This window comes from Trachinotus anak, unplaced genomic scaffold (assembly GCF_046630095.1).
Source record: "Trachinotus anak isolate AG129_WGS33_773 ecotype Australia unplaced genomic scaffold, CSIRO_AGI_Tana_v1 ptg000013l, whole genome shotgun sequence".
In the NCBI taxonomy this organism is placed as follows: Eukaryota; Metazoa; Chordata; class Actinopteri; order Carangiformes; family Carangidae; genus Trachinotus; species Trachinotus anak.
Window position 1 is genome coordinate 20,592,152 of NW_027273864.1, and position 26,336 is coordinate 20,618,487.

At 39.9% G+C, this 26,336-nt stretch overlaps 3 protein-coding genes across 6 annotated transcripts in view; 2 read left to right on the forward strand and 1 right to left on the reverse strand.

Annotated features, from left to right (window-relative positions):
- The first annotated feature begins 371 nt into the window (after nt 1–371).
- ddit3 (DNA-damage-inducible transcript 3) lies at nt 372–4,759 on the forward strand. Its single transcript, XM_071495420.1, has 4 exons — nt 372–508; nt 1,984–2,045; nt 2,552–2,760; nt 2,974–4,759. Exons 3-4 carry the CDS (start codon nt 2,605–2,607, stop codon nt 3,754–3,756), a joined length of 939 nt encoding a protein of 312 aa, XP_071351521.1. The 5' UTR covers nt 372–508; nt 1,984–2,045; nt 2,552–2,604; the 3' UTR covers nt 3,757–4,759.
- On the reverse strand, nt 4,760–22,782 carry mars1 (methionyl-tRNA synthetase 1). Of its 2 annotated transcripts, XM_071495416.1 has the most exons (22): nt 22,476–22,782; nt 20,282–20,372; nt 19,630–19,708; nt 19,188–19,319; nt 18,250–18,325; nt 17,770–17,954; nt 16,534–16,643; nt 16,261–16,377; nt 15,695–15,898; nt 13,178–13,379; nt 12,628–12,702; nt 12,186–12,356; nt 11,555–11,650; nt 10,696–10,813; nt 10,254–10,467; nt 8,631–8,762; nt 8,128–8,232; nt 7,587–7,782; nt 6,855–6,926; nt 6,538–6,564; nt 6,115–6,249; nt 4,760–5,486 (listed from the first exon to the last, which is right to left on the reverse strand). In XM_071495416.1, the coding sequence occupies exons 1-22, from the start codon at nt 22,576–22,578 to the stop codon at nt 5,337–5,339; spliced, it is 2,790 nt and encodes a 929-aa protein (XP_071351517.1). In that variant the 5' UTR covers nt 22,579–22,782; the 3' UTR covers nt 4,760–5,336. The 2 variants fall into 2 exon arrangements, with proteins under 2 accessions (XP_071351517.1, XP_071351516.1); XM_071495415.1 differs by lacking the exon at nt 6,538–6,564 and having other exon boundaries at nt 22,476–22,717.
- A 271-nt stretch (nt 22,783–23,053) lies between these two features.
- Nucleotides 23,054–26,336, forward strand: part of arhgap9 (Rho GTPase activating protein 9) — a 38,922-nt gene continuing 35,639 nt past the window's right edge. For 2 of the 3 annotated variants that reach the window (XM_071495418.1, XM_071495419.1), the window contains exon 1: nt 23,167–23,308. The gene's annotated coding sequence lies outside the window, so the exon portion shown is untranslated. Of the gene's footprint in view, nt 23,309–26,336 lie in introns of all 3 variants that reach the window. The other variant, XM_071495417.1, reaches the window with a different exon arrangement.

Genomic DNA, 26,336 nt, shown 5'->3' on the forward strand with positions numbered 1-26,336 from the left:
CTGTTTAATAAAACATGTTCTGATTCTGCTGGTGTTATCCCCAGCTAGAAATTGGTTGCCAAGCATTGCATCATTCCTTTCATGTGACTCCCATACGCCCCAAATTCGTCCTGGCCGTCTTATGACTGCATCACAATTGCTGCTCGTACAAACTATACAGGCTAGAGTGAGAACAACCAGCTGAGACGACAACAGACGTGCCCGCCTCAGTGCTGATTTCGGGCCACCCCATTGGATGTCGCCAAGGAGAAGATCTCAACTCCGCTCTTCCGATTGGACCATTAGAACGTCAGCGTTCACACTTTGTGTTAGGTTGTGATGAAGCTACCTTCCCATGCATAGTTCGGTTGGCCGCTCCCTCAATATAAACACCGCCGGGAGTTTCCGAAAAATCACATTCAGACGTCAAGACTGAACAATGGTTAACATGAGCTATCGCCAATTTTTACTAAACTATCCACATTCGTGTTCAAGACAGTCGAGAAGGCGAGCGAATAAAAGAAAAAGGGTAAGTGGAGATACGCGTTAATAGTTTTGTTTGGTAGTTAGTCGATGTTTTTCGGTGTTTCACGGAGTAACGGGTAACTCGAAGTGGTGTGGTGTACTGGAAGGAAAAAAAAAAGTGCATGCTTTTGGCAGATATCCCAGTGCCATTTTTAGAAAAACAGTTGTCTTAATCAATCACAATTTACATCGAGTTGTTTTTATGTGTTGTCCAGTCCGTTTGCCAAGTTGTTAAGCTCACGCGGACTAACAGCTAGCAAGTTTTGAGGTTTTGACTTGGTGACAGTGTCACACGTTTCAAAAGGAATTTAGTCAATTTTGCAGCTACGACTTAGTTATTATATTTTTAGGTGTCACTTCATTTCAACACGTATAAAAGATTTTATTCTACTCCGTGTGTGTGTGTGTGGCGTCTGACAGTGAATTGGTGGGGCTGTTGACTCGAAACTGAACGGCTTTCATTTTTGACAGCTGTATTTGTTCTTCACACGTTAACACAAACCCGTTTGGAGTAAATGTTTACCACTGAATGAACGGACGTTTCTATTATTTTGACTTTTTCCCTCCCAACCCACTATTTTCTTTTTTTGTGTCGTTTCCTTTTGTTTCGCCCAGTCTTCCTGCTGGACTTACATTTCCATGACGTAATTATCTTGGCTTAGAGTGGACATGTAGTGTTACTTTAAAAAAAAAAAAAAAAAAAAAAAGAAAAGAAAATATGTATTCTGAATGAAACATAATTGCCAAAGAAAATTAATATGTACATATTAACCAAAACAAAGTTTTAGTGCCTGCACGGTCGCTCTCCTACGGGAACATTTGACATCAAGTTACAGGAGGATTTCTTCTTTTCTTTCTTCCTCTTATTTTTTTAATCACTTTGTAACGTAGTAATTCACATCACTTCAACGCTACATCTATTTAAGGATGGGGGTAAAGCGGAAATCCTTATTTATATTATATATTTAGCTACAAGCTTTGTCTGCAATGATTATATTAAATTTTTATTATGATTTTATCATTTTTATTATTTTTTTGATGGTTTGTTTTGGACAGCTATAAGCAATTTTAAAAAGCAGCAGATGCTGCTGTCAGGCTTGGGGAGATCGATATTAGGATTTACTCGTCGTTTTTAACCACTTGTTTATCGATCCCAACGTGTTTTGAGGACCGGAGAAAGCAGGGGGCGCAGTGGAGAACATTTTGGTCTTTGTTTACTAGAATCAAGTGACAGGGATTTTATTTTCTCCATCCTTATTGACTAATTTGAACAATTACTGACTATTTATTTGTTTTATCATTATTTTAATTTTCAATTATTTCCAAAGCAGCTATTAATGTTTTATTCCAGGCACCTTTTGTTTTCAAACTAGGCTTGCTCTCTACTTGTGCAAATCATCATCTTGATTCTGAAATCTCAGCAAATTTCAGATTTTTCCCATTTTTAAGACTAACCTATCAAAAACTTTTTTCTTTCAGAATTGTTGGGACAAGCTATCTCCAACAAATTGGCATACTTGATTAACAGAGACTTTCTAAAGGTAAATTGGTCCTCTCATATTTGACATTCTGAATGCTTTCTGTTTGTGAAGTTAAGATTTTGATTTAATTTAGTTTTAATTTGTTAATTTTAATGTTAACAATCCTGGATATTGAGTTATTGAAATTTTTATACATCTTCAAATTCCTCTATCAGCAATTTTGGTGCAGTACAGTCATTTACTCACTTAGTGTCACTGTTATTCCATTTCACATTTAAGTGGATTACACAGTATACTGTACTTTGGTCTAGTTTTTTTTTTTATCATGGCGTAAATAATTACACAGATAAAGGCTTCTTGCAGCATTCTCATTAATGATACACATGCACCATCCTTCATCCCTGCATACCTACAAACCGTAACCGTTTGCAGAGCTGTGACGATCAAATTGAACAAGGCGGAGTTACTGTGATGTGTCAGTCATTTAACTTGCGTTTGCTCTGCCCTCTTCCCTTCATCCCTCCCTTTTTCCCATCCTTCCTATGTCTGACGGGTGCCCCCCTCAGGTCCAGTGTGAACCGTGTGGCCGAGTATCTGTGCGTTGCGACTGATTGGCGAGATGACTGCCGAGTGGCTACACCTGCCCCCGCCGTACCCCCCTGGCGTGGGGCCGTTGTGTGGTGCAGAGTTGGAGGCGTGGTATGAGGACCTGCAGGATATTCTGGGCTCCGACACGGGAGGGGCAAAACTGGCACGTGCCCCCACATGCACCGAGGTCAGTAGCTTGAAGAGCGAAATGGCTTTCACACCCACAATGAGTGTGAGTGTTTTTCGCCGGTCGTGTTTTCATTAATATCTTTTTTTTTTAAGTTTTACTGTTTTGCGAAAAAACAATCAATTCATATACTAGGTGATGTGTATTTATACTGCAATATTTGACATGTTTTGACAGCTTTGTGCTTTGTGTGTTCCGCCTTGTGTTTCATAGAAGGAGCCGGAGTTTCTGGATGTTCTGGAGAGTTGTTCTCTGACATGGCTGACTGACGGAAGCCAGACGTGGGGCGAAGGTGTCCAGAGGGCAACAGAGGAGATCCACAACACCCAGCCCCTGCATCACACCTCATCATCATCATCCTCCTCTTCCTCCTCCTGCATGAGTCCAGCGGTAACAGAAGAGCGGCGGGCGGAGGCTGAGAGTGGGAGAAGTGGAGATAGTGTGGCAGGAGGTGGCAGTGACCTGCTGCCTCCAGAGTTCTTTGAGTTGCTGAGTGAAGGAGGAGTGGGAATGGTGGATGCAAGTGGAGCCGTGATCAGTGGTGGCTATTATTACCACCACCATCAACACCACCAGGCTAATAATGTCCATCCTGCATCTCCCTCAGCCAGTGAGGAGGAACTGCCCTGTGTCCCCGATTCTCCATCCTGCTCCTCTTCCGCCTCCCAGTCGCCATCTCAGAATTGTTCCTCTCCCTCCTCACCTGTCTCTTCTCCCTCCGTCTACCCATCCTCCCGCCTGGGAAAACGCAAGAGGACCACCAGCGAGAGGACCAATGGTGCCTTGTCCTCTTTCGCCTCCTCCACACAGCGCACATCCTCATCTTACTCATCTGCCAAAAAGAGTCGTAAAGAAAGGGAGCAGGAGAACGAGAGGAAGGTACAGGAGCTGACAGAGCAGAACGAGCGCTTGAAAGCGGAGATTGAAAGGCTGGGAGAGGAGGTACAGAGGACACGTAGAGCCTTGATAGAGAGACTAGTCAACACCAGGAAATGAGGATGAGGAGTAAGAAAAAAAAAAAAATGACAGGTCCTACACAATTGGAATAAGCAGTGGTGGGGAAAGGTGTAACATGGTAGTCACATGAAATGCCTCTTAGACAGAAAAGGATGGAAACCAAAGAAAATTTATAAGAAAGAGGATTTTTGGAAAAGAGAGCTGAAGATGGCAAGAAGAAGGAAAGTGATGAAAGTCAAGACAAGACAAGGCACAGGGAGAAAGGGCTGCAACAGCAATGCGGCAAATAAAAAGACACAGCATGTATTAAGGAAAAGGAAAAACAGACAGCTCAAAGTGCAAATCATACAGAGGTTCTGATGAATGTTTGTCATTTTTGAAAATGCCTAACACTAAGTTTCTTCACATAGGATGGTAGAAATAACAGTTATGAGCATTTGCTGATTTGTATGTAGGACAGAAAGGAACTTAATTCAGAGAGTGCATTTCATTGTCATCCGTTCCCACCATTTTGCAATAAATTGTAACTCCTACTTTAAGGGCTGCAATCTGGCTAGCAGAGATTATTTGCCCCAATTTGTGGAGAGTTTATGAGCTCAGGAAAAGTTTGAAAGTGCCCAGTGCAGTGTGAGAATGAGAGTGTTTTTTTTGGGAGAGAATTCAGACCCTTTCTTACTTTTTTAACCCATGGCTTGTGTGTATGTGTATTTAGATAAAGCAAGTAGAACCCGGCTATACTTTCTAAGCTGACCTTTTCTATCATTATGGGAATTCGTGGTAGAATTATTAAGTTGTTCTACCCTGATTTACTATTTTTATACAACGCTGTAATATATACAATTGTACTGTAATGGCTTGTACTGTAATATGCCAACATATTCACCATTATTTTCTCATTGTAGTCAAATAAATTGTTAATTGTAGAATAATATGCATGGATTTTATCACTGATGGCATCAAATACATGTATTTTACCATACCATTTATTTTGTCCATCATTGTAATCCAAAATTTGCAATAAAAAAAAAAAAAAAAAGTGCAATTTTTTTGTGTCATGTAATATTTATTCATTTCCCTTGTTAATGACCTGTGTATGAATGGTTGTTTTTGGAGAAAATAGTGTAAACTAGACAGGGGTAGGGGAGAGTACAGACAGTTTTTAGCTGAACTTAATTTCTTTTCTGGATCCAAAAAGGGTATTTGTAGCAAATGGCAAAAAAGAAAAAAAACTATTTTCCAGAGGATATAAAAAACATCTTTAAATGCGCAACACACCTTCCAATGCTAATATCGTATGCTGACTTTATCACGGGGAGAGTATAAAATCAGTTTCTTTTGGTGTAGGGATTTGGAAAAATCCCTCCATTCTGTAGCTGTATTCATTTGACTCTCTCTTTGTGTGTTTTCATTTCCCCATCGGCCCATCCAGCATTTCATTAGTCCTCAGTGCCAATACCACATTGTCTTAGATCCTGTCACGGCTTTGCCTTAAGCTAATACCCTCATCTCTCTTAGTGTACATCTTGTTCCCATTCTCCACTATCTTACCTCAAACCATTCTATTCTTCCCTTCCTCTGACTAACCTCCATCATTTTATTTTCCATTTTTTTCTCCTCTCTCACTTCTTCTTGCTCTTCTGAGGTGCAGGCTCAGGGCTCTTTCCCTCAGCCACAGCCAGCTGTTTCTTAAGGTCCAGCAGTTTGGCCACCTCTGCTGTGATCACAGCCTTCTCTGCCTTCTGGGCTTTGAGTGCTCGCACCTTGTCCCCCTGCGATACATAAAACAGAGTATAATTGATTTTTCACACCTAAATCTGATTTGATTAAATTGTCAAGCTTGTATGGACAAATGGAGATTGTACGCTTACTTGTCAAATAATAAATACACAAAGCGTAAATTTGTGAGTTTACAATTACAGGCATCTGTCTGGGTTTGGAAATAAAGAGTTAAACATCGTATTACCAAATATTTCATCGCTGTATTTACAGAGAAAGTATAATGTTAAATTCAAAGATTGTAATAATATTATATAGATAAAACAATTTTGAATTTAAAAAATACAAATTCAGGCACAATTACAAAATAAAATACTAATTAAATGTAGCTTATAAAATTAACCATTATTTATTTCTGTGGCCGTTCGTTACGTGCATGATTTCATTTTTTGAGAATTTTTCGTTCATCACGGAAGATAGCACCCGTTTTGTTTTCCAATTCTAAGAATAACGATTTTAATAAAAAGCAAGGCAATTAAAATACTCTAACTGAAAACAATGGAACTCACAGTACAATACTGATCTAATAACTGATTATTGATTCCAAAATAACTTAAAATGTAAGAATTAGGTTTGCAGTTGACAAATCAACGGTGTGCTGCCACCAGCCAACGATCTCACCTGCTCGGTCACAGCCTGAGTGAGTTGCTTGGCTTTTTCCGGGTCCACTCCGTTCACCGTCGCCACCTCAGCAGCAGGAGCAGCAGGAGCTGGCACAGCGGCAGGCTGAGTGCTGGCAGCATTCTGCGCTGTCGTCTGAGGGTGGAAACAGACACATGAAGATGTTTGAGTCTGAGGCGATTTGATGGTTATTTTTTCTAGAAAATTCTTACCTCATTACAGACAATAACACTCATCACTCTAAATGTCAGATGGATTTTATGAGTCATGATGTGTGAATGGACAGTGAATCACACTGGACACACAGAGATGAGTAAAAACTCAAAACCCGAGGACATAGGATGAGCTAGTGTTAGTGAAGGCGTGCAGTTTGACACAGCGGCACTACTGTGGACTCGCACACAAACCAATACCACTCAATACCTTTTTTTTGGGCGGTTCATCTTCAGGCTAGAGGCAGGCAGTTGAGAAGAAGGTTTAGGGAGGAATTATTTTTTAATCTATATGATGGATGCTTGATACACAATTTAAACATTTATTGTGTGTTTGGTCTGTATCATGTTTCAAAAGGCAGTTACTCAAATTAAGTACAATTTGTGATTCCTGATGTCTGACAAAGGGATGTGAACGGCTATACATTATCAATTCTTTCTTATTTCATTATTCATAAATAGTCAACATATATTACTACAAGACCTGACTGAATGCAAAGACCATTAGGCATCATAAACATCAAATACCTGCTGTCCACCAAATCTCTTCTTTAAAGCTTCGATCTGGTCCGCCTCCAGTTTCTGGAACAACGGACTAACCTGGGAATAAAACACATTGGCAGGGAAATAAAGGTAGAAATTCAAAAAAATATATGCACGAATATTTAAAAAATTTGCAATTGTGGATCCAGCCCAAGGCCGGCGTAGCTGGAAAATTTAACTTGGAGGCTCTGCGCTCGTCTTTGAACAAAGAGGATTATGTAAGTAAGTAGATAACTATTTATGAGAAATTTGCAGTGTTGTTCATGATCGCCACTCTCCAATGCGGGAATACTCTGATGATAAAGGATGCGGTTTATCAGAGAGGTTATGTGCATATAAGCATTGTGTAGTCTTGGTGTGACATTGGAAAAAAGTGTTGTTTGCTGCTCATTGTCCAGAGACATCAGTCATGAATCACTATAGCCTGACTGAATGCAGCGTTGGCAGGCTGCTGCAGACACAGGGCACAACAATTAAGCCTGAAGGGACAAGTGGCCTGAGAGAAACTTGGTGTTCGAAAGCTAAGGGCCTAGAAACACTATTATTCTTAAGTGCATGTATGTGTGTTCACACGACTACAATGTCCTCCAGAGTATTGAAATATTGACAGACTGTTGCGTCCTCATTGTATCACCCAGCGTCAACATACTGGACGCTCCACAGTTTTGTGTGTCTGCACATGTATGAACAGCGTGTACTTTCTCAGGTCATACTCACGGTGCCGATGCGGTGGCCAGCTTTCAGCGTACAAACAAAGGTGCCAGTACCCTGCAACATGGTATTGATGCAAGCCTGAGGGGCGTTGAGTTGATCCCTGATGGTCTGGCTGACTGTTGGCATGTAAGGCAACAGCATCACTGACAGCAAGCAGGCAATGTTCACAGAGACACCAGTCACTGTGCCCGCACGCTGCCTGAAGGGAGCAAATAGAAAAGCATCAGTCAGTCAGTTGAACCAATCATGAGTCTAAATTTTTAAATTATTCTGACAATGGACAAAGAGTTTCACTTCTGTACGAACAAACATTTTTCTCGTCTAAGAACTGATCTTATGAATTCAGTCTCTGCAAGGTCAAATTTAATTTTCCTGTGTTCAGAGACACATGATGGTGAATGAGTGAGTAATTTTTCATTAGGCACGTGGTTAACCTCTTCTTTAACACAAAACAGTAATTTACATACACACACACACGCAATGGAAGAATGGAGAATGGAATTACACAGACAGAGATTGAGTTTGTTGGTCAAGGACATCTCACCTTTCTGTGTCTCCCCCCTTGATCTTCTTCCAGGGTTCATTGACCTGAATGTACTGGTTGCCATGGCGAGATATGTTCAGGATGTGTTTCAGAGCATCGCGGATTCTGGTGGAACATTTGATGATAGCATAACAATGACAGGAGCTGTTAATCCTGATTTAAGGTGGTTGTGTGAACAAAGCCATTGGTACAGAATCTATTAATGAGTAAGTATAAAGTCCAAATATGGGTTTATGCAATAACGTTTTACCTTTAGTGTCGTGATACAGCTAATGATGATGATACAACTGACAATTTAAAACTAGTGATATAAAACTAATCTGCCAATTTACATACACCTTTGATCATTTAATGGCTTTAAATCACTGAATATAACTAATTGAAGATGAGCACAATTTAACTTCTTAAAAGTAATTTCATTTAAGTTGATGAATTTCCCCCTCAGTCCCACCATCATCCCTCTATCATTGCTTTTGACAGGCATGTGATTCGACTGGTCTTACTTGACTTTGTCCATGAGCTGGATGTACTGCTGCAGCTCCCAGCCCACCAAAGCCAGCAGCTTCTTATCTTCCTGCTGTAGCTCCATTGCAGGCACACAACCCTCAAAGAACTTAGTGACAAACATGCCAGCTCTGGAGGAGAGCAGGGGGTTTGAATGAGACAGATAAAAAAAAAAAAAAAAAAGAGAGGGGGAAGGGGGTCAGGGAAACATGTGTGAACAGGGAGAGAAAGGCAGCAAGAGAAGCAGGGAGAGAAGGAGAGCAAAGCGAGGGAAGGGCACGTTACTTGACTTGCTAATTGTTTATAAATTATAGATTTTGTTGTCAGATGTAATACAGTGCTCTGCTAGTGTACACTAACACAACAGTGTACTGCATTGAGCCTCTTCACATCTCCTATATTGCCTCTAAATTGTACCCGTGTCTGGAGCCAGTAAGGTTTGCACTGAGTTTTACGTGTACATCAGGAGGATGTTTGTAGTGAGAAAGTTTTTATCATGTCTGATGCAACAAACTGCTCTATATTTTACACATCTCTCAGGCTCTGAGGAAGGTTTGCTGAACCAAACTGCTTTGACATGACTGTCAAATTTACAGTGAACTGTGATTTTGATGTGTGAGCATGAACTTTGTGTGACCGGCATTCTTAATTTGTTTTTTGTCTTTTAATTAGCTGCTAAGCCCTGAAGTTTGTTTTTCATCCTGAAAAAAGATAAAGACCAATATTCTTACGGTTAAAATGACCTAATCAATAAAGTAATGTTTGCTGCTGGTAAATGTTAAGTAAGGTTTTACCCATTTCAATTTGTCAAGATGATTATTTGTCAGATTGTTCACAAATGTTTGAACTGAGCAGTAATTAGCTGAAACACCATGAACATCATGAATTTGAACAGGCAGGGAATAAGATGGACACACTGTCGCTAACAATGCAGTGATTTAGTGACTGGATCCAGGCAAGGACAGAATTTCTTTTCTAAAGCGGAATACTTTCTACCTCCAGCACCTTAGGCTGGATGCAATCTACAAGATATTTTTGAACCAATTAGGCATCAACGCTGCTGCCCGAGACCAATTTTGAAGATCAAGGTACTTTGAAAAAAAGCTGCTGAGAAAAATCTTTGATGTGGGATTTAACCCTGATCTTTTAAAAATCATTTGAGGCAATGAAATTGGGGCTAAATTACGCCATCCCAAACAAATTTAGAAAACTAGGGTGAACCTCTTATAATAGTTACTGCTCTAACAGACTTTTTTCTATGAGTACAACAATCTGAAAACTTAGTAATTGGACCGGATGACAGTTTTGCTGCACGTTTACTTTTTGAGGGAAACTTATGTAAAAAAAACGAGCACTTGAGGTGGATTGCTCCATTTTTTAATTCACTGGTGACTGATCTGAACAGATCAAAAGAATTAAAATAGAAAGAAACAATGAGAAAGCAATGTCACAAAGTCACGGAACAAGTATAATTTGTGTTAAAGATACAAGGAGATTGGTGCAGGTTATCTTGTTAGGGTCACTGGGGACAGTAGGTTCCTCACTGTCGGGGTAAATCCTACTATTTGCTAATCACATGTGGGAAGCAGGAATCCATATCAAAACACATAACTATCACCAACCTGTTGATGAAGTTGCCCAAGTTGTTGAGCAGCTCAGAGTTGTTCTTCAGAGCCATGTCAGCCCAGGAGAAGGCTGAATCCTGTCCCTCTGGACGCACATACAGCAGGTAGAACCGCCACACATCAGACGGGATGCCCGTATCTTTTGCCATGTCTCCAAACACGCCAACACCACGGCTCTTGGAGAACTTAGTGTCCTCATAATTCAGATACTCTGTGGGGAGGTTAGAGCATAAGTCTCTGTTAGAGCTGAACCTCAATATCCAGTGTGAATGTGACCATTCATGATGTCTCTGTTGCTTAACCACAAAACTGGAATGTGCCTTTAGAGTGTTTTAAAAAACATTTTAAGATCTGTTGGGAACCCCAATATTACTCTAATAATACAAAATACTGATGATTAATCAACCACTGAAATCATTCAGATGAAATAAGTGATTACCAGTGGCAACGAGGTGGTTGACCAGAGTGTAGTTGTCTTGAGCTCCCAGTAGGGAGCAGGGGAACACCACACTGTGGAATGGCACATTGTCTTTGGCCATGAAGTTATACAGCTCCACCTGGTGGGGGAGACACAACAATGCATGGTGAGGATGACATCATATTAGATCATCATGAGATCATCCAGTTCAAAGAGGGCTTATCAACTACCCCCATCCCCCAACCCCAACCCCATCCCCATCTCTCTTTCTCTCTGCAAATACAGGCCATCACACACACATAACAGTAGCTCAATCCTGTGGTTTTAGATGGAGAAAGATGAGATGAGTCACTGTGAGTGCAGAAGATATGATAATTTTTTTTTTAATCTGTAAGGGTTTAGGTCTTTTTAATCAAGTTGCAGTCAAATGAGGCCTAACAAAGTGATAAGTAGCTAACTAGCACATTTCCAGCTTGACATTTATTACTGTATGTGTGGGAAGCAGGGTGTGAAATCTTAAAATATGAAACTCACAAGTACACACAAAATGTCAAACAGTTCTACTTTTCAAAGTAAGGATGATGGAGCATCATGTATGACAAAAATCAAGAAAACTGATTGTGCTGAGACCTCTGTCAGGGGGGAGGAGTCTAGAAGAACTGCATCGACCTGCAGTATTCTGCTTTCAACAAGGTTATATCTTCCTCTCTTTCACATTAGGGTTATATAGGGCTGGGATTTACATTGTGCGGACAGTGTAAAAGACCAGATTGGGCAATGAAAAAAACTATCAGATCCATTCTGTGCTGAACTTGTCCATCAGTATGGCTCATAAATTCAGTGACAGTATGTGCTTGAGGCGTGGGCTCGGAGCTGGTACCTGCTCAGGATTCTTCCACCACTTTTCCCATTTGTCGGTGTAGTTGGCAGTTATGGACAGATAACCAATCGGGGCGTCAAACCACACATAGAACACCTGCAGAAGTGGAAAGAGAGTCATGATTAACAACGGATAATATTTGCATTGCATAAGATGCACAAAGACATAGATATAATCACTCATTACAACAGCAAGTGTGAAATCAAATGTCCTTATGAGTTTCTGTGTGGAAAAACATTTCAGATGTGTGCACTCAAAGAAATGGTCACTGTTCAGACATGTTAAGACATGCCAGACCTAGATCATCTTCCAGTGAGGCACGAGTGTGGCATTAGAGAGGGCTGCAGTATCATCAGTCAATGCAGGATTTGTAAACAGTTAAATAAGTGCATTGTCATTTTCCATGTTTAATTAGGAACCTGACCTTAGATATTAAGTGCCTGCATTCATTATTTTCTCAGCAGGTAATACAGCTGAGCAGTAGGGCTGTATTATGTTTCATTACAGTGGTGTGAGCATCTTTTCCACAGCATGCAGAAATAGCAAACTAAAAACAAATGCAATCTAACGCCAACATCTGTAACGTGAAAAATTATATTGTTTTTTTTAAGTCTATATGACAATACCAGACCTTCTCTTTAAAGTCAGGGTGAGGTACTGGTGTTCCCCAGTGCAGGTCCCTGGTGATGCAGCGAGGTTTGAGTCCATCTCTCAGCCAGGAGCGAGTGATCTGTTTGGCATTTGCTGTCCAGTCTCCTGTGCTGGTTGACTTCTCCAGCCACTGCTCCAACTGAGTCTCTAGCTGCATGAGAGAAAGAGAGAGAATGAAAATGCTGTCTAAGGTGTCCTCATGTCTTACTCTAAACCACAGCTCTAGTAAGGGCAAAACCATTTATATTGTAAAATTACCACAGCAGTAACTGCACTGAGTAAGGGTAAGCTGTCTGAGTTCGAATGCTACTTTACACTCACTAAACTGGATTACTGTCTCCATTCCTGTGACCCAAAAAATACACTGTCTAAACTAGAAAATGGACAACTGAAGCTATTACAATGCAGTTAGAAAAGCATACCTTTGGCAGGTCCAGGAACAGATGTTTGGACGAGCGGATGACTGGAGTCTGCCTGCAGACTTTACACTGGGGTTCCTGGAGGGGACAACAATGATCAACACTGATTAAGCAAAATTTAACCTGATTTTTAAAATCTGAATTTATTATTTAGAGGAGTACATTATTCTGTCCAAATAATTTCACGGTTGCAGTGCAACCACAATGCTACATGAACAGTAAATGAAGGGCTGTAGTGTTTGCTTCTCTGATCAAAAGTCTGTATTTGTAGATTAAGAGTTATATACCAAAGTAGAAAGTCCTTTTGTGATGCATAAGTGATGCATATTAGATATATGGTGCAGGTGGCATCACAGACTCCATTCAGTGTCAGGATACAAATTCTCCCTTAATATATATTTAGATGTAAAGAGTAAAATGATGTTTCAGCTTCTACCTCTATCATTCTCTTAATCGTCATCAGTGGCTACAATCACGAGAGACTGATCATGACAATCCCTCCTCTTGGCCTTTATAATCACTTCAGATGTGCAGTCTGCTCCTCCAAACTCACCCTGAGCTCCACAGCATTGATGAGCCGCCCACACTTGTCACACTGATCACCACGAGCTTCTGGGTAGCTGCAGTGAGGGCAGATGCCTTCTACGAAGCGGTCAGCCAGGAAACGCTGACAGTTCTCACAACACAGTTGCTCCACCGTGTCTTCCACAAGAAATCCATGCTCGTGGAGTCGCCAGAAAATATTCTGAGCTATCCTGAAAATATAACAGAGGAAAGAGATGGTTGAAAGATTCTTCGAGGGTTGTGTCTGTGATGCAAGAGAAAGATTTTTCTCTTTTGCCCTGTGGGTCATTCAATGCCAACTCACCCAGAACTCAGAACCTTTCCCAGTTGATATAATGGATTTTCTTGAAAAAAATGCATGTGAAAACTTATATTAAATTCATGGGACCTTGCAAAATCCTACAGCTCCACTCCAAATACTTTAAGTTTGGTCATCTGAGGTAATTTTCTATCATTTTTGTTATTTTCTCCATGTGTATTCTAAGCCTCATCAATTTCTTGTTGTCAGCAGCAAGAGTGTAGCTGTTATCATTTTCACCTTATGAGTTTGATCACGGCAAAAAGTGGTACCACAGTGGATGTTTCAAGTACTTTGGCAGGTGTTAATTTGTCTATGGACAGATTTTGTGTAGTTGAGATCATAATGAAGGCTGAGTTGGAAGATGTGTCCAACCCATGTGTGCCAAGTACTCATGTCATAATATAGTACTAAGTACTGAGTATTCACTGGTCAGAACCTTAACATGTTCAAAGGCGTCGCTGCTGGTGTGATCCAACGGCAAGTTTTTCTGAATTTGGTTGAAATTTGTACTGAAATACCCAAAGGATCATTTGCAACGTGTATTCATGTTGTTGTTGCTGAACTTTACGTTACTTTTACAGTAATCAAATCAATAAAAAATAAATATTTTTTACCTGAACGAAGAATATTTATCAATATTTAATTTTTGAAAACTAATACTTCTACTATTTCTCACTTTTTGCAACCAAATTATGATTCTATGTTGTATTAGAAGAAGTTATTTACTTATTATATACTAATCACTGTTGAGCCTGTTTAATTGGGTTCAGTCACAGCTTGTAATGGCTTGGTTTGGTGCATACTAGATGATGCCATCTTGTTCTGAGTGACCGGACAAAATATCAATTTTAATCTTAGTTGCTTAGCTCAATAAACATGTATTACAGTATTCCACAATTTCTGACAATATCAACAAGTACCATTAGAAAACAATAAAGGAAGTCTGGGCTCCTCTCACCTGAATGAAAGAGACTGTGTTATTGATTTACTTAAGGACATATGAAGTAAAATGGTACAAAAAAACAAATCTAGCAGTAATCTTTGATTTTGAGTTTGGGTTGGTAAAACTAAAACCTTACATCCAAAGCACTTTTCATGAATCACGTAAAAAGTCTTTAATCTGTGGGCTGTTTTCACTTTTCAAAGAATTTGGTGCTTGTGCCTTTTATGTTGTTCTCTATCAAAGCAAAGGCTAAAACAAGAGTTTTCAGCTTTGTAATCTTTGTAACCCTTTTCAGTGTCCAAGCTCAAGGATTGAAGTCTAATTTTTACTCAAGAAAAATGTCTCTCTTTTGTTTCCCATTTCCATATTGAAGAAGGTAAACCCATCGTCTTACAATGTCCTATTTGAATATCAATATAAAATGAAAAATAATCTGACAGTTTATCCATACAGTGATGAGAGCCTTGCACTGCTCGCTGACTGCAAATCACACCCACTCCATTACTTTCTTGGCTTCAACAATTCCTAAGAGCAACAGTCAACATAACATAACACTGTAAAAAAAACAAGACTTTGATTACCTCATCCATATTATGAAATTGATACCTTTACAATAGATTTACCTTGCCAGTATCTTTCCTTTCGCCTGATTTACAAAAAAAAGTTTCTTGCATGAATAGATTACCAGACTATTAAAATAAAATGGAGCCTTATCTGTCTGTCCAAATCTACCTTCACACACAACCCTTGGTTTAGTTTACGTGTGCTATTTGAGTAATTCATAAGTGACAGGTGTCAATTGTAGTTCCAGACATGTTGTTCCTTAACTACAGTGTAGAAACAAATGTCATTTAATAAGATTTAGTGTATTTATTTTGTAAATCTCTGAAAAGTAAGCAATAACCTACATTCCACAATCATGCTCAATAATCTCTGAGATTAAGTAAAGCAGAATGTATGGTTGCAAGGGCTAGACGTCCACCCCGGTATTTACAGCAAGATTATAGTAATCCTATGTTATGTAATTTTATACTAAATCACATGGAAACGTGTTATTTCATACCAAAGCCAAACACCACCAGAAACAATTCCAACTCAGGTGAGGACCAGTGTGTTTAACTACATCTTTAGCTTTGCAGTTTATCTTTGATTTTTGAAAGAAAAACCTTGTCTTTAATTTCTCCCATATCAGCAGATTTCATTTTTTCCTCACTGTTGGCCCTAAGCAGACCAACACAGCCTCGTTCCATGCCTTCACTTACTCCGTCTGCTTCTCAGTGGTGGTTCTGCCAAAGAAGTCGAAGTCAATCTGGAACCACTTGTAGATGCTGGAGTGAATGGCGTGATACTTGTCGCAGATCTGCTGCGGTGTCAGGCCCTCCTCTCTGGCCTTGTTCTCTGTAGCTGTGCCATACTCGTCTGTGCCACACACAAACAGCACGTTCCAGCCTCGCAGATGGCCATACCTTGAAGAAGATGATGGATAGATGGAGAAAGTGGAACAATAATAGGACACAGAGGTTAAGAGTGAAAAAAAAATTACGGGAATGGATCAAGAAATAAGAGGATGGAGAGATACAAGGTGAATAACAGTGAGAATAAGGTGAGGCAGAAAATGAGATAATGTGCAACTTGTTGGTGAGGAAGAGTATGATAGAAAGCTTTCCTTGTAATAATCAGAAAGCTGTTAAATACAATAATGCAAATGCCAGTATGTTTTGGGAATATAAATATAAAAATGTGTTTGCCGCAAGAATGAATGTTTTCTTCACAATTATCAGTAGTTTTCTAGCACCAATATATAGAGAGAAAAGACAGAGATTCCTACCTGGAGAAGACATCAGCGCTCAGCACACAGCCGATGATGTTACCCAGGTGGGGGACATTGTTGACATAAGGCAAGGCACTGGTCAGCATGATGTTTCGCTTCCCCTCCTGTGGCAAACTGACAGAAATAAAAAACAGAACTGAATTTGTATCAGGCTCAGAAAGATGTTATTCTATGACATCCTACAACAACAAGCAGTATACATTCACTGCACACAACTCCGACTATCTACTTAGTGTCTAGATTGGGAAAAAGGCACGCTGAAGTATTTACACAGGGTGTTGTCTCTCCTTAGTCGGTGGGCCAACATTCAAATCTCTGCTCCAGGTGAGAACAGCAGCTTCCATCTCCTCTTCTGAAACCACACGTTCTCCCTCTTCACACTGAACAAGGAGGAGGATATAGAGAATATGTTAACAGGGAATTACACTGAAACCAAAATGTAAGGCTGGTAATCTCCACAAGCAGATATTTTACCAATATGTATGGGTTTTTTTTATCCAGCTGTTTTATCCATTTCAATTTGTGCAAGATTATCAATATGGCCCAGAAATAAGGTGTGATAAAAGGTCTGAATGCCTACATGTCCTAAAAATCATTTCAATCAATCTTTTCAATCTTGGACAGTTTGGTCAACAAACCAAAAAGTTCATTGCCCCTGAAAACTATTATAGATCATAACATCAAAATGCTCTCCAGTTCAACATGATGCAGAAAAGGCACAACATGAGACACTGCAGTTTGTGCACAAACTTGTTTTTGTGTCCAGTGTCACTGTATAAACTCTACGAGTCTTTCAACAACAGTTATATTTCACAAATACTGACAAAGGAACAATACACTGCAAGTGAACCATTCTCTCACTGAACCACCCAATCAAAGAGACAAAAAAGGATGATTTTTTTTCTTCTTTTGAATGGTGTGTTTTATTGTTACACGCTCCCCACCTGACCTCTCGACCTTTAACCCAAAGGCACTTGGCAATCTGAGATCCACTCATCCTCCCACCTCCTCTGACAAGGAGCCACAACTCGTGCAGCTAAATTTGACTGACACCTGTTCAAATCCTCCCATGCTTACACAAGAGAGAGAGTGGAGGATAAAGAAATAGTGATGTAACCTCTACATGCTGCACGTTCTATATCCTAACACAGGTGTTAATTTAGCTTTAATAGAGCTAGGTTAAGTCTCACCCGAAGATCACATCTGCTCGACAAGAGAGCCCTGCTTAGTTCAAGAGAGGTGAATTCAAGTCTGAATGCTTTAACTTTCTTCCTCTGAAGAAAAGGAGTGAAAATGTGAGAAAAGAAATGTGTGACAATACACGTCTTGGAAGGTGTTTTGTTTGTGCATCTATAGCTTGAAGAAAACAAAAAGACAATAAATCTTCTTGGAAACCTCGCAGGGTTCCCTGGGGCATGAGCACAAATGTAGTCACCACCTCTGAATGCTTTTAGTTTGGTGAGAATGCTTTAAGTCTAATAGTTATCCTGATGATCTAGCAGATACCTCAGCAGGGCTGCTGTTGCATGGCTGTGTGTCTCTGCAGTGGCTGCTCTGAGGGGCAGGCTGCCTCTGCATGTAGCTCTTCATGCCCTGCAGGCCTTTTCCCCGCAGCACCTTCTGAACAGCAGACTGGCAACTGTGCATAGCAGCCACACGGTCAAACCAAGCCTTCACAGACTTGCGTTCACCTGTGAAAACAAAAAGGGGCACAGAAATGGTAGAGGCGTGAAAATAGGAGCGCGAAAAGAAGCAAAAAGTGAAGGTTTGCAGTGAGGATTGTTTGAACATAGAGGAGGAGAAATCAGAAACAAAACATTGAAAGATAAAATGGAGGAAGAAGGTAATAAAAGGAAAAAAGAAGAGAAAATTGACAAATGAAAACAGGGAGGAAGCTGAGGTATTTAAAAAGGAAACAATTAGTTAATGGATGGAGAGCTTATGCATGACCACCAACAAAGGCTTTTAACATTTACCACTACTTACCCAGTGTTAGTGACGAGTCAGATAAAACGGGGTAGAGCGCGGCCCACAAAACAACATCAGCAACCGAAACAGCTTCCTAAACACAGCACAGTTTAATGAACATCATTTCTTAAAGTAATTAAAGCACCTCCCATGTGTCCCTTTCAGTCATCCCATCAGAAATCTAAATGCTTGTTGTTTCGAAAGCTGTAAACAATGCAGAAGAGGGATCATTTCAACCCGCTGTGACTTTGTCTCGACAGAAGAACCATGAGGAAGACTATTTTCAGCATGAATCGGTTTTGTGCTTGCGTCTCGCTAAATATGGACCATATACACTGCTACAATTGCCTCATTGTGTCTGCGTGCCACAGTTTTTCTTTAGCTTAACACAGGTTCCTCTTCCAAGCCATGCAGCTCACCAAGAGACTTAACAAATCATGTTTCTGCACACATGAAATATATGACAGACGTAGATGACTTATTGCCACAGGGGCTGCATATACCACAGAGAATTGACCCCCCCACCACACACCCACACCCACACCCACACCCACACCCACACCCACACCCACACCCACACACACACACACCCACACACACACACACACACACACACACACACACACACACACACACACTCTCTTAGGGCACATCTGCAACATAAGGGACCTCCTCCCCAGATGAATCTTTTTAACTTAAAAATGCATCACTAGCTCAGCATCAGCTGTTAAAAAAAGAAGAGGAGAAAAAGAAATGTTGCCCGAGGAGCCTGATGGGGCACACAGGAGGCGCTCAGTAAAACTCAGCTGAGCTTCCAAAGAGGCATCATGAACTTTTGACTTGATCATATATCAAATAGACTGAAAAGGCTTTGTTTGAGTGAGTGTATTTGGAAACTGAATGGGCAGAGGAAAATAAGAAATTGCACAGCTAAACAGGAGATTTTCATACCGTACCCCTGTTAAATATGGCGTGTTCCCCTTGCTTAAGCTTTGGTCCAAGTAGTTTAGAGGCCCCTGGAGGACGTTAGACACCTCTGAACCTTTTCCCTGCAGCACTGCCATGTGAAGAGCCACCAGCAGTGACGGCTGCACAAATAAGACAAAACAGAGGTTAATTACAATTGATCAAATGACATTAGATCAAGCAGTAAATCAAAGAAGTGTGACTAAGGTTAAGAAAGGTTAGATTTCTTTACACTGGTCTCTGTACATTGTTCTTTTGAGAGTGTATGTTTAATCAATTAGCTGCATGGATTTATGTCCCCTTTGGCAACACACTGAAGCACAGTCAGAGGATTATGTATAAAAGACAGTACAAAAACAGTTTGCATCTCAAAAGAGGTTTAGTGTTTTGTACAACAGTTTTCAACCAAACTAAAAGGTCTGTAGAGTTTACCTGTAGATCTCTGGCCTCCCATTCAAGCCATTGACTGCAAAGCTCACTGGATTCTTGTCCATTTACTTCAAACAGGTATCTGATATCGTGGGGGAAAAAAAGAACAAAGTCCTTTCAAACAGTTTCAGCTTGTTTAGTTTCAACAGGAATTTGTGCCTCTAGATTTTGCTGCAATGTAAAGTAACACAAATCCTAAATATCAGTAAGACGTTATTGATGAAATTATTTTTACACTCTACTGTTGTGAGCTTTAGTTTATATTATTACCTCTAAATTACAAAGTACCAAATTACAAAAAACTTTTTTTTCCCCTTTACCTCTAATGGTATATAGCCATGCAGATAGTTTTGTTTTTATTTATCTAGGTTTTGAGATACGGATCCTAGAGATTTCAGCTGGAAAAAAAGTACAAAAGAGGTGAAGAAAAATTCCAATTTAGGGCTCAGAGTAATAAAGCCTGGAAAATTAAAGCAAAAGCTGTTTGCATGGCTACGTACAAACTGAGCTCAGTGAAAATATTTTTTATTTGACCCTTTAGAATTTTGGATGTCTGAGAGGTTGTACAGAGGCAGTGACATTCACATTCATGCCTTATTGGCAATGACATTCATAAATGACCAAGCAGGAAGGACCATGTATGCAGTCTACTCACTGGCAGATGGCATTTGAGCTGAAAAGGTATTGTCCTCTAGGCAGGAGCAGGGCTGGCAAAGCTGGACGGCTAAGGAAGGGCACCACTGTGTCTAAGAAACAAAACAGAAAAAGAGATCATGAGTTTGTTTAGATAATCATGAATAAAATACATTACAGCAGATACAACTGTTATGTCTGTTTGCATGTTTCTGGACAGGTTAGACTAGATTCTTTACCCGATGTTACACCCTGATACAAACTCTTTCTAATGGCTTTGTCTTTAGACAGAGAGGAAAAGTCTACATCCATTTGCAGTACATTACACCTTATTTATTCCACCGATTCTAGGCAGAGATGGTATTTGAATTCAACATTGCAACTTCAACAAGTAATAACATGATGCTCCTCAAATACTTCCAGGATAATCCTGAGATCACATTCCCAGCCTCAATACTTATCAGCAAAGTTACTTGAATGTTGCACGAAGAACACACGGGGCAAACTGAAGGTCAAGGATTTGATCTTTTTAATCTGGAATTCATCAGAACTCAGGGCAGATCACCACAGGAGAGGGTTCTGATGACATTTCTTATAGATTTTTTTACTTTGATGGTTCAATTCACTGGTTTTATAGTGGCTCAAGATTCAATACATTTAATGCAGCTTGAATACATCAGGTATCACACATTTATTTTTCTAAATTACATTAACCTTAATAAATGTGTAATATTTCAGACTTTGTATAAAACAATGGATGAATAACAAAAATCTGCTATTGATTAAAGAATGTTTCAACTGCAACATAGTACTATAAGTATACATTCATATTTCTGGGTACAGTCCATTTTATTCATGGACTGTGACTGCCTGCCAGATGGTCCTGTTTATTCATCTCTGTGATCCAGCTCCCAAGGAGGACTAGCACACATCTGGGCCTGGGAGAGAAGCATCTCTCACATGTCTGAGACAATCAGGCCATAAGCCTGAGGCTGGGGTGAATTACCATTGAATTAGAAACTAATTCCTTTCCTTGATGATGTTCCACTGGACAATGACTTGGTTAAAAATACCTAAGTCTCCAAGAATAATGAGTAAGCAAGAGTATATACAGCCCAGATGATCCAGCTGTATTCTGTGTCAATAACAATACACCAGCTTAAACTCGTTGTTGTACTAGTGCCTCGAGTGGATTTGTTGTATTAAAACAGCCTGTTTTTTGAAAACATTGTGAGCTACAGATCAGAACAGTGGGTCAGATGTTAGTCACATGACCATTAATGGAGGGATGAGAATTGATTTTGTTTAAATCAATATTAAGCTTAGCATAGAGACATTTGATCTTGTTTAAATCAATATAAGTTTACCATACAGACAAGACAGACAGACAAGTTACAATATGGTTTTGATGGGTGAATTCACAAAGCCAACCTGGTTTTTTGCCATGTTGACCTTTTTTTTTTTCCTTTCTCTTTAAACAAGCCATTCTTCTTTTTTTTTTAAATAGGTTTTCAGGTCCTTGGGTTAAGGTGTGTCAAGGTTTGCTCTCTGGTACTACCTGACTGTCCATATAGTTTGCCAGATCAGATGTTGAACTAACACTTCCGGCAGATCCAAATCAGTCCTTTTGCTTTGGAAAATGTTTTCCACTTCCCACAACACTGACAGACAAAATATTTGGTCATTTGTGAATGGATTGTGTAATTTAGGTGCTTTTTAGATTTTAAAAGTAAGTGCTAGAATATTTTGAACATGACTGGTATTGGAGTTGACTGAAATAAACAGGGACTACATCTACCTCAGGACATCATGTATCATTTCTTAGATTTCTTTTCTGTGTAAAATGAGCTGGAAGTACTAAGGTAGTACAGGTAAAGGCTCAACACCTGTAGCAATGCAAAGATAAACAAAGGCTGCGTGGAGCTGCACATACACGGCTACAATAAGACAAACAAAGCAGTGATGTGCGGAAAAAGAGACTTTTCTAGCTGTTTCTCAGACGTAGACACAGGTTGACTGTTCACTCCAGTCATCGCGGCTGACGCTGACAGGCAGTTGTCACTCACAGCTAGCATGCTATCCCATACTAGCAACCGTCAGTTACAGCGCGCATTTAGCTCAAACTTGACAAAACAAAACTTTACATATAACGATTTAACCAAAGACAGCTGCTGTTAGGTCCACAGATGAACATAAGGCTAATCATGCTTTCTTACCTTCGTGGTTGACATACTGAACGTCACACTGAACTCCAGTCACTTCTAATGCGGCTAACACCTTCAGGCAGTGAGGGTTGCCTTCACTTACGAAGAGCTTCATTTGGTCGCTTGTAGTCGCTGCGCTGTGTTTGGACCGATGGCTGGCTTCAATAGTGACACAATCTTTACTTAAACACAAGACAAGCAGCTGCTCGTGGTAACTTTGCCGGCGAGTGCCGTCCACTTCGCCCGAGCTGATGCAAGCAATGTCCGCCCTGCTACAAATGACGGGGCTGTAGTTTTGGAAGGGCGTCTGTGCCGTTGTCAGAAACGGCAGCGGTCTGCTTAAAGAACTACATCTCCCATAAATAATTTCCTGTCGCGTAAATTCGCTGCACAGAGGCCGTGCGTGTTTTTAGTTACACCGTGGTGCCGCCGGGCGGGATGCGCCGCTCGTGTTTGCTCATTGCACTCCGGGCGGCATGTTGTGATTAAATGTGCGCACCACAGCGTCGTCTCCTCTGATTGGTCCGGTGTAAAATCATATTACAGCCAATCTTAAAGCAGCAAGCCCACTCAGCGCAAGCTATATTTTTATCCGCTTAAAGAGCCCGGAGGTTGTAGAGGCATGGACTGTATCGAGCAAGTTAATGGCACTGTATGACTGTTAATTTGCAAAAGTGCACGGCGGGGTTCTCCTCTGAGCTTCCCAGCCTGTAACTTATGTGAAGTTTTCAATATTTTTGTTCGCCCAACGAGAAAAGCGCAGCAAACCATCTAAAGACGCAACTCCTGCCGTGTCTGCAGTTTACCACAGAAACACAACTGAGCTGTCATCTCGTCGCTGCACGGTGAGTGATGTTGTGTCCCTCAAATTGAAGGATAGCCTACTTATTTCCTGCAAAAATATTATTGAGGAAAATGGTTATGCAAGATAAAAGTACTTATCTGATGCTCACTATCGGTATTTTAATCTACTGTGGTATTAATGCAAATTAATGCAAATTAATTAGATAAGTAGGCTGAAATGCAAGGTAGATTTATTTAAGATAAATGCAATTAAAGCTGTTAGATCAGATTAATTTATTACCTGCTACATGTAGCTACAGGTTTAAGAAAATGTCCTATTCTCAATCAGGCAAATCGCTCATCCAGTTACAACAGAACTCATATCAGTAGACATAAGATGATCACAGTGTATCTCATTACTTTAATTATATTTATTATATTTTTGCTCAATAATCCCTATTCTTGACAACCTTGGAGGGTGTTTATTTGGAAAAATGTATAATGAAATTTAAAGCTTATTTAAACCCTGATTCAGTGGCGTGGATAAAACTACAGTACAATATATGATAATGTTCCCATCTACTGTAAAGTTTGTGCAAAAAAAGTTGTAGGCCAATGCTGCAACACTTCCAGTTGTATTTAGCAGCATATTAGGCTGGCATCCACAAAAAGGTTATACGCTTCTCACTTAGCCTGCTAAAATTAACAAGCTCACATTTTCCAAAACAACATGTTTTTCCACATCATAGTGTCAAACCACATGTAGCCTGCCCGTCACAATCGCTTAAACTCGGCTGGGGCACTGCAAGGGAGGCACAAGCGGCTAACTTTTAGACCCAGAGAGCACTTGAACACACTTCAACCTACAACCATTTCCTGTGGAGGAGTACTTTCTACATTTTAGAGTTTCCTGTTCAACCCTCCGTATATACTTTTTGGCACGTAACTACTTGTCAGATTTTTTTTCTTATACTTTATGTATACATACTTCTTGAGACAGTGATGTACAACACCACTACAATGATGCTGACTCCATGACTCCATATTAGGTCATCTCTATAAATGTTACACTGATAAGAACTGCTAATCACAGCACTTTACATATGACAGACCTCTTCACATCCGGAAAAATTTGCATGCGCAAAATGTGCAAGCGAGTTACTGTAGCCCTTACATACTTCGGAGAAAGTGCATGGATGGGTTAACCACATGGTGTGATGGAAACAGTTTGACTGAGGCATTGCATTTTTGCTTTTTCATAATCTGTTTTAAGTCCATGCAAAGCAGGAGATTTGCTTCCTTTTTCACCAGCTTGTGACGGCACAGGCTTGAAAGATAATTCTCCAGTTGCAAGTTTGCTGATTAAAAGTGCCCTGTACCATGCACAGTATTAACAGGAGGGTTACAAGTTTGCTGTAATTACTAGTGTGCTCCACAGATTGCTGTTGTGGATGCAATGTCACAGTGAGATTGAGAGACTGAAGCGTCATACATTGTGGTGTGTTACTAGTGAGATTATCCGGCTGCTCTGGGATACTTCAGCAAGTCTGTCGGCTATCTCTTTTTTTTCTGACTGTGAGATGTGTGTGTGTGTGTGTGTGTTTGCATGCATGTTGTCACTTGTGCAAAAACATACAGTAGCAGATTACGAAGATAGTAAAAACCTCCTCTCACTGCTTTGCACTGTAACAACCACGTGAAAGCCACAATACAAAGGTGTCTCTGCAGACAGTTTTGTGACATCTGGCCCTTCAAAACAATCCTGAACTCCACATCTGAGAGATAAATATTAGTTTTTTTTCTGTGTTTATTTGCATGTTCAGTTGTGTAGATCACACTGGTCTGCTGAAGGCACTCTAGCTGCAATTAACTTGTAATGATTTTGAACTACCTGTGACTGAAATCTGGTCCCACTAGAGCAAGGTTCTCAACTTTTGTGGCCTTTGACCCCATTTCTCTGTTTCAAAAACTTCTCATGACCCTGAGCTAGTCATGTGATTTTACATGGCATACTTTCAAGGGCACGGGGTGGATTCAACAATTTATATAGAAATGATAGCATATTTAAAATTTATTAATTGTTTTTTATAATACATACACTCATGTTGCTAATCAACCCCACGATTAAGAAACTCTAAAGTCGAGCATCATTTGAGCCTAACCCTGCATAATGATGTCTAGCAAGTATGGATTTTATGACTTCACAGAAAACACTTGGCTCAATCCATTGGGACTGCTTTTTAGGTAAGTAAAAAGAAAACAATCAGAATCAGTTGAAATTGAGTTTGTTTTTACACAGGTCATTGAGCTGAAAGACAGTGGTGTGTGGCTGAATTCTACATTCAGGATACTCCTGTTAGAACAAACCAGGTCTCATATTCACTCACTATACTGTACTGTCCATATGAGAGCATATATACTACATTCACATCTGTGCTGTGTTTTAATCCAGTTTAATCCTGCATTTACTTTCTTTTTCACTATAGGTTGTATTATGCATGGGTGCAGCATTATAGATTACATTATCATCAACGTACTTGTCACTATAAATAACTTAACATCCTGTTTCCCACACTTATATTTCAAAAAAGAAACCAAATTTTAATTAGAAATAAAACTATTAGTTTATGCATTGATTAATTAATCAACAGAAAAATAACTGGTGAACTGTTGTAATAACAGATTAATAATTTCAGTCATTTTTCGAACAGAAGTAGTGCAAAATGCTGCAGATTCTCCAGTTTCAGTTTCTGGAATTGCTGTTGTCCTTAATAATATGTTATTGTTAAGTGAATGTATGTGGGGTTTGGAGTTTTGTTTCACTAAACGAGAATTGAAGACATCGCCTTAAACTCTAGAAAGGTTTGATGGGCACTTTTTCACTAGTTTGTGACATATTATAGACTAAACATTTTGCTAGCTAAAACAAATAATTTGCAGATTAACTAATAATGAAAAGGATTTTAGGTGCGGCCCTATATCCAGTGAATTTAAGGAAAATGGAAGGAAATCTATTTTTTTTAAAAGCAGTTGCAAATACTTGAATTAACAGACCGGAAGGCACCATGGGTAAACACTCCTTCAGTGTTT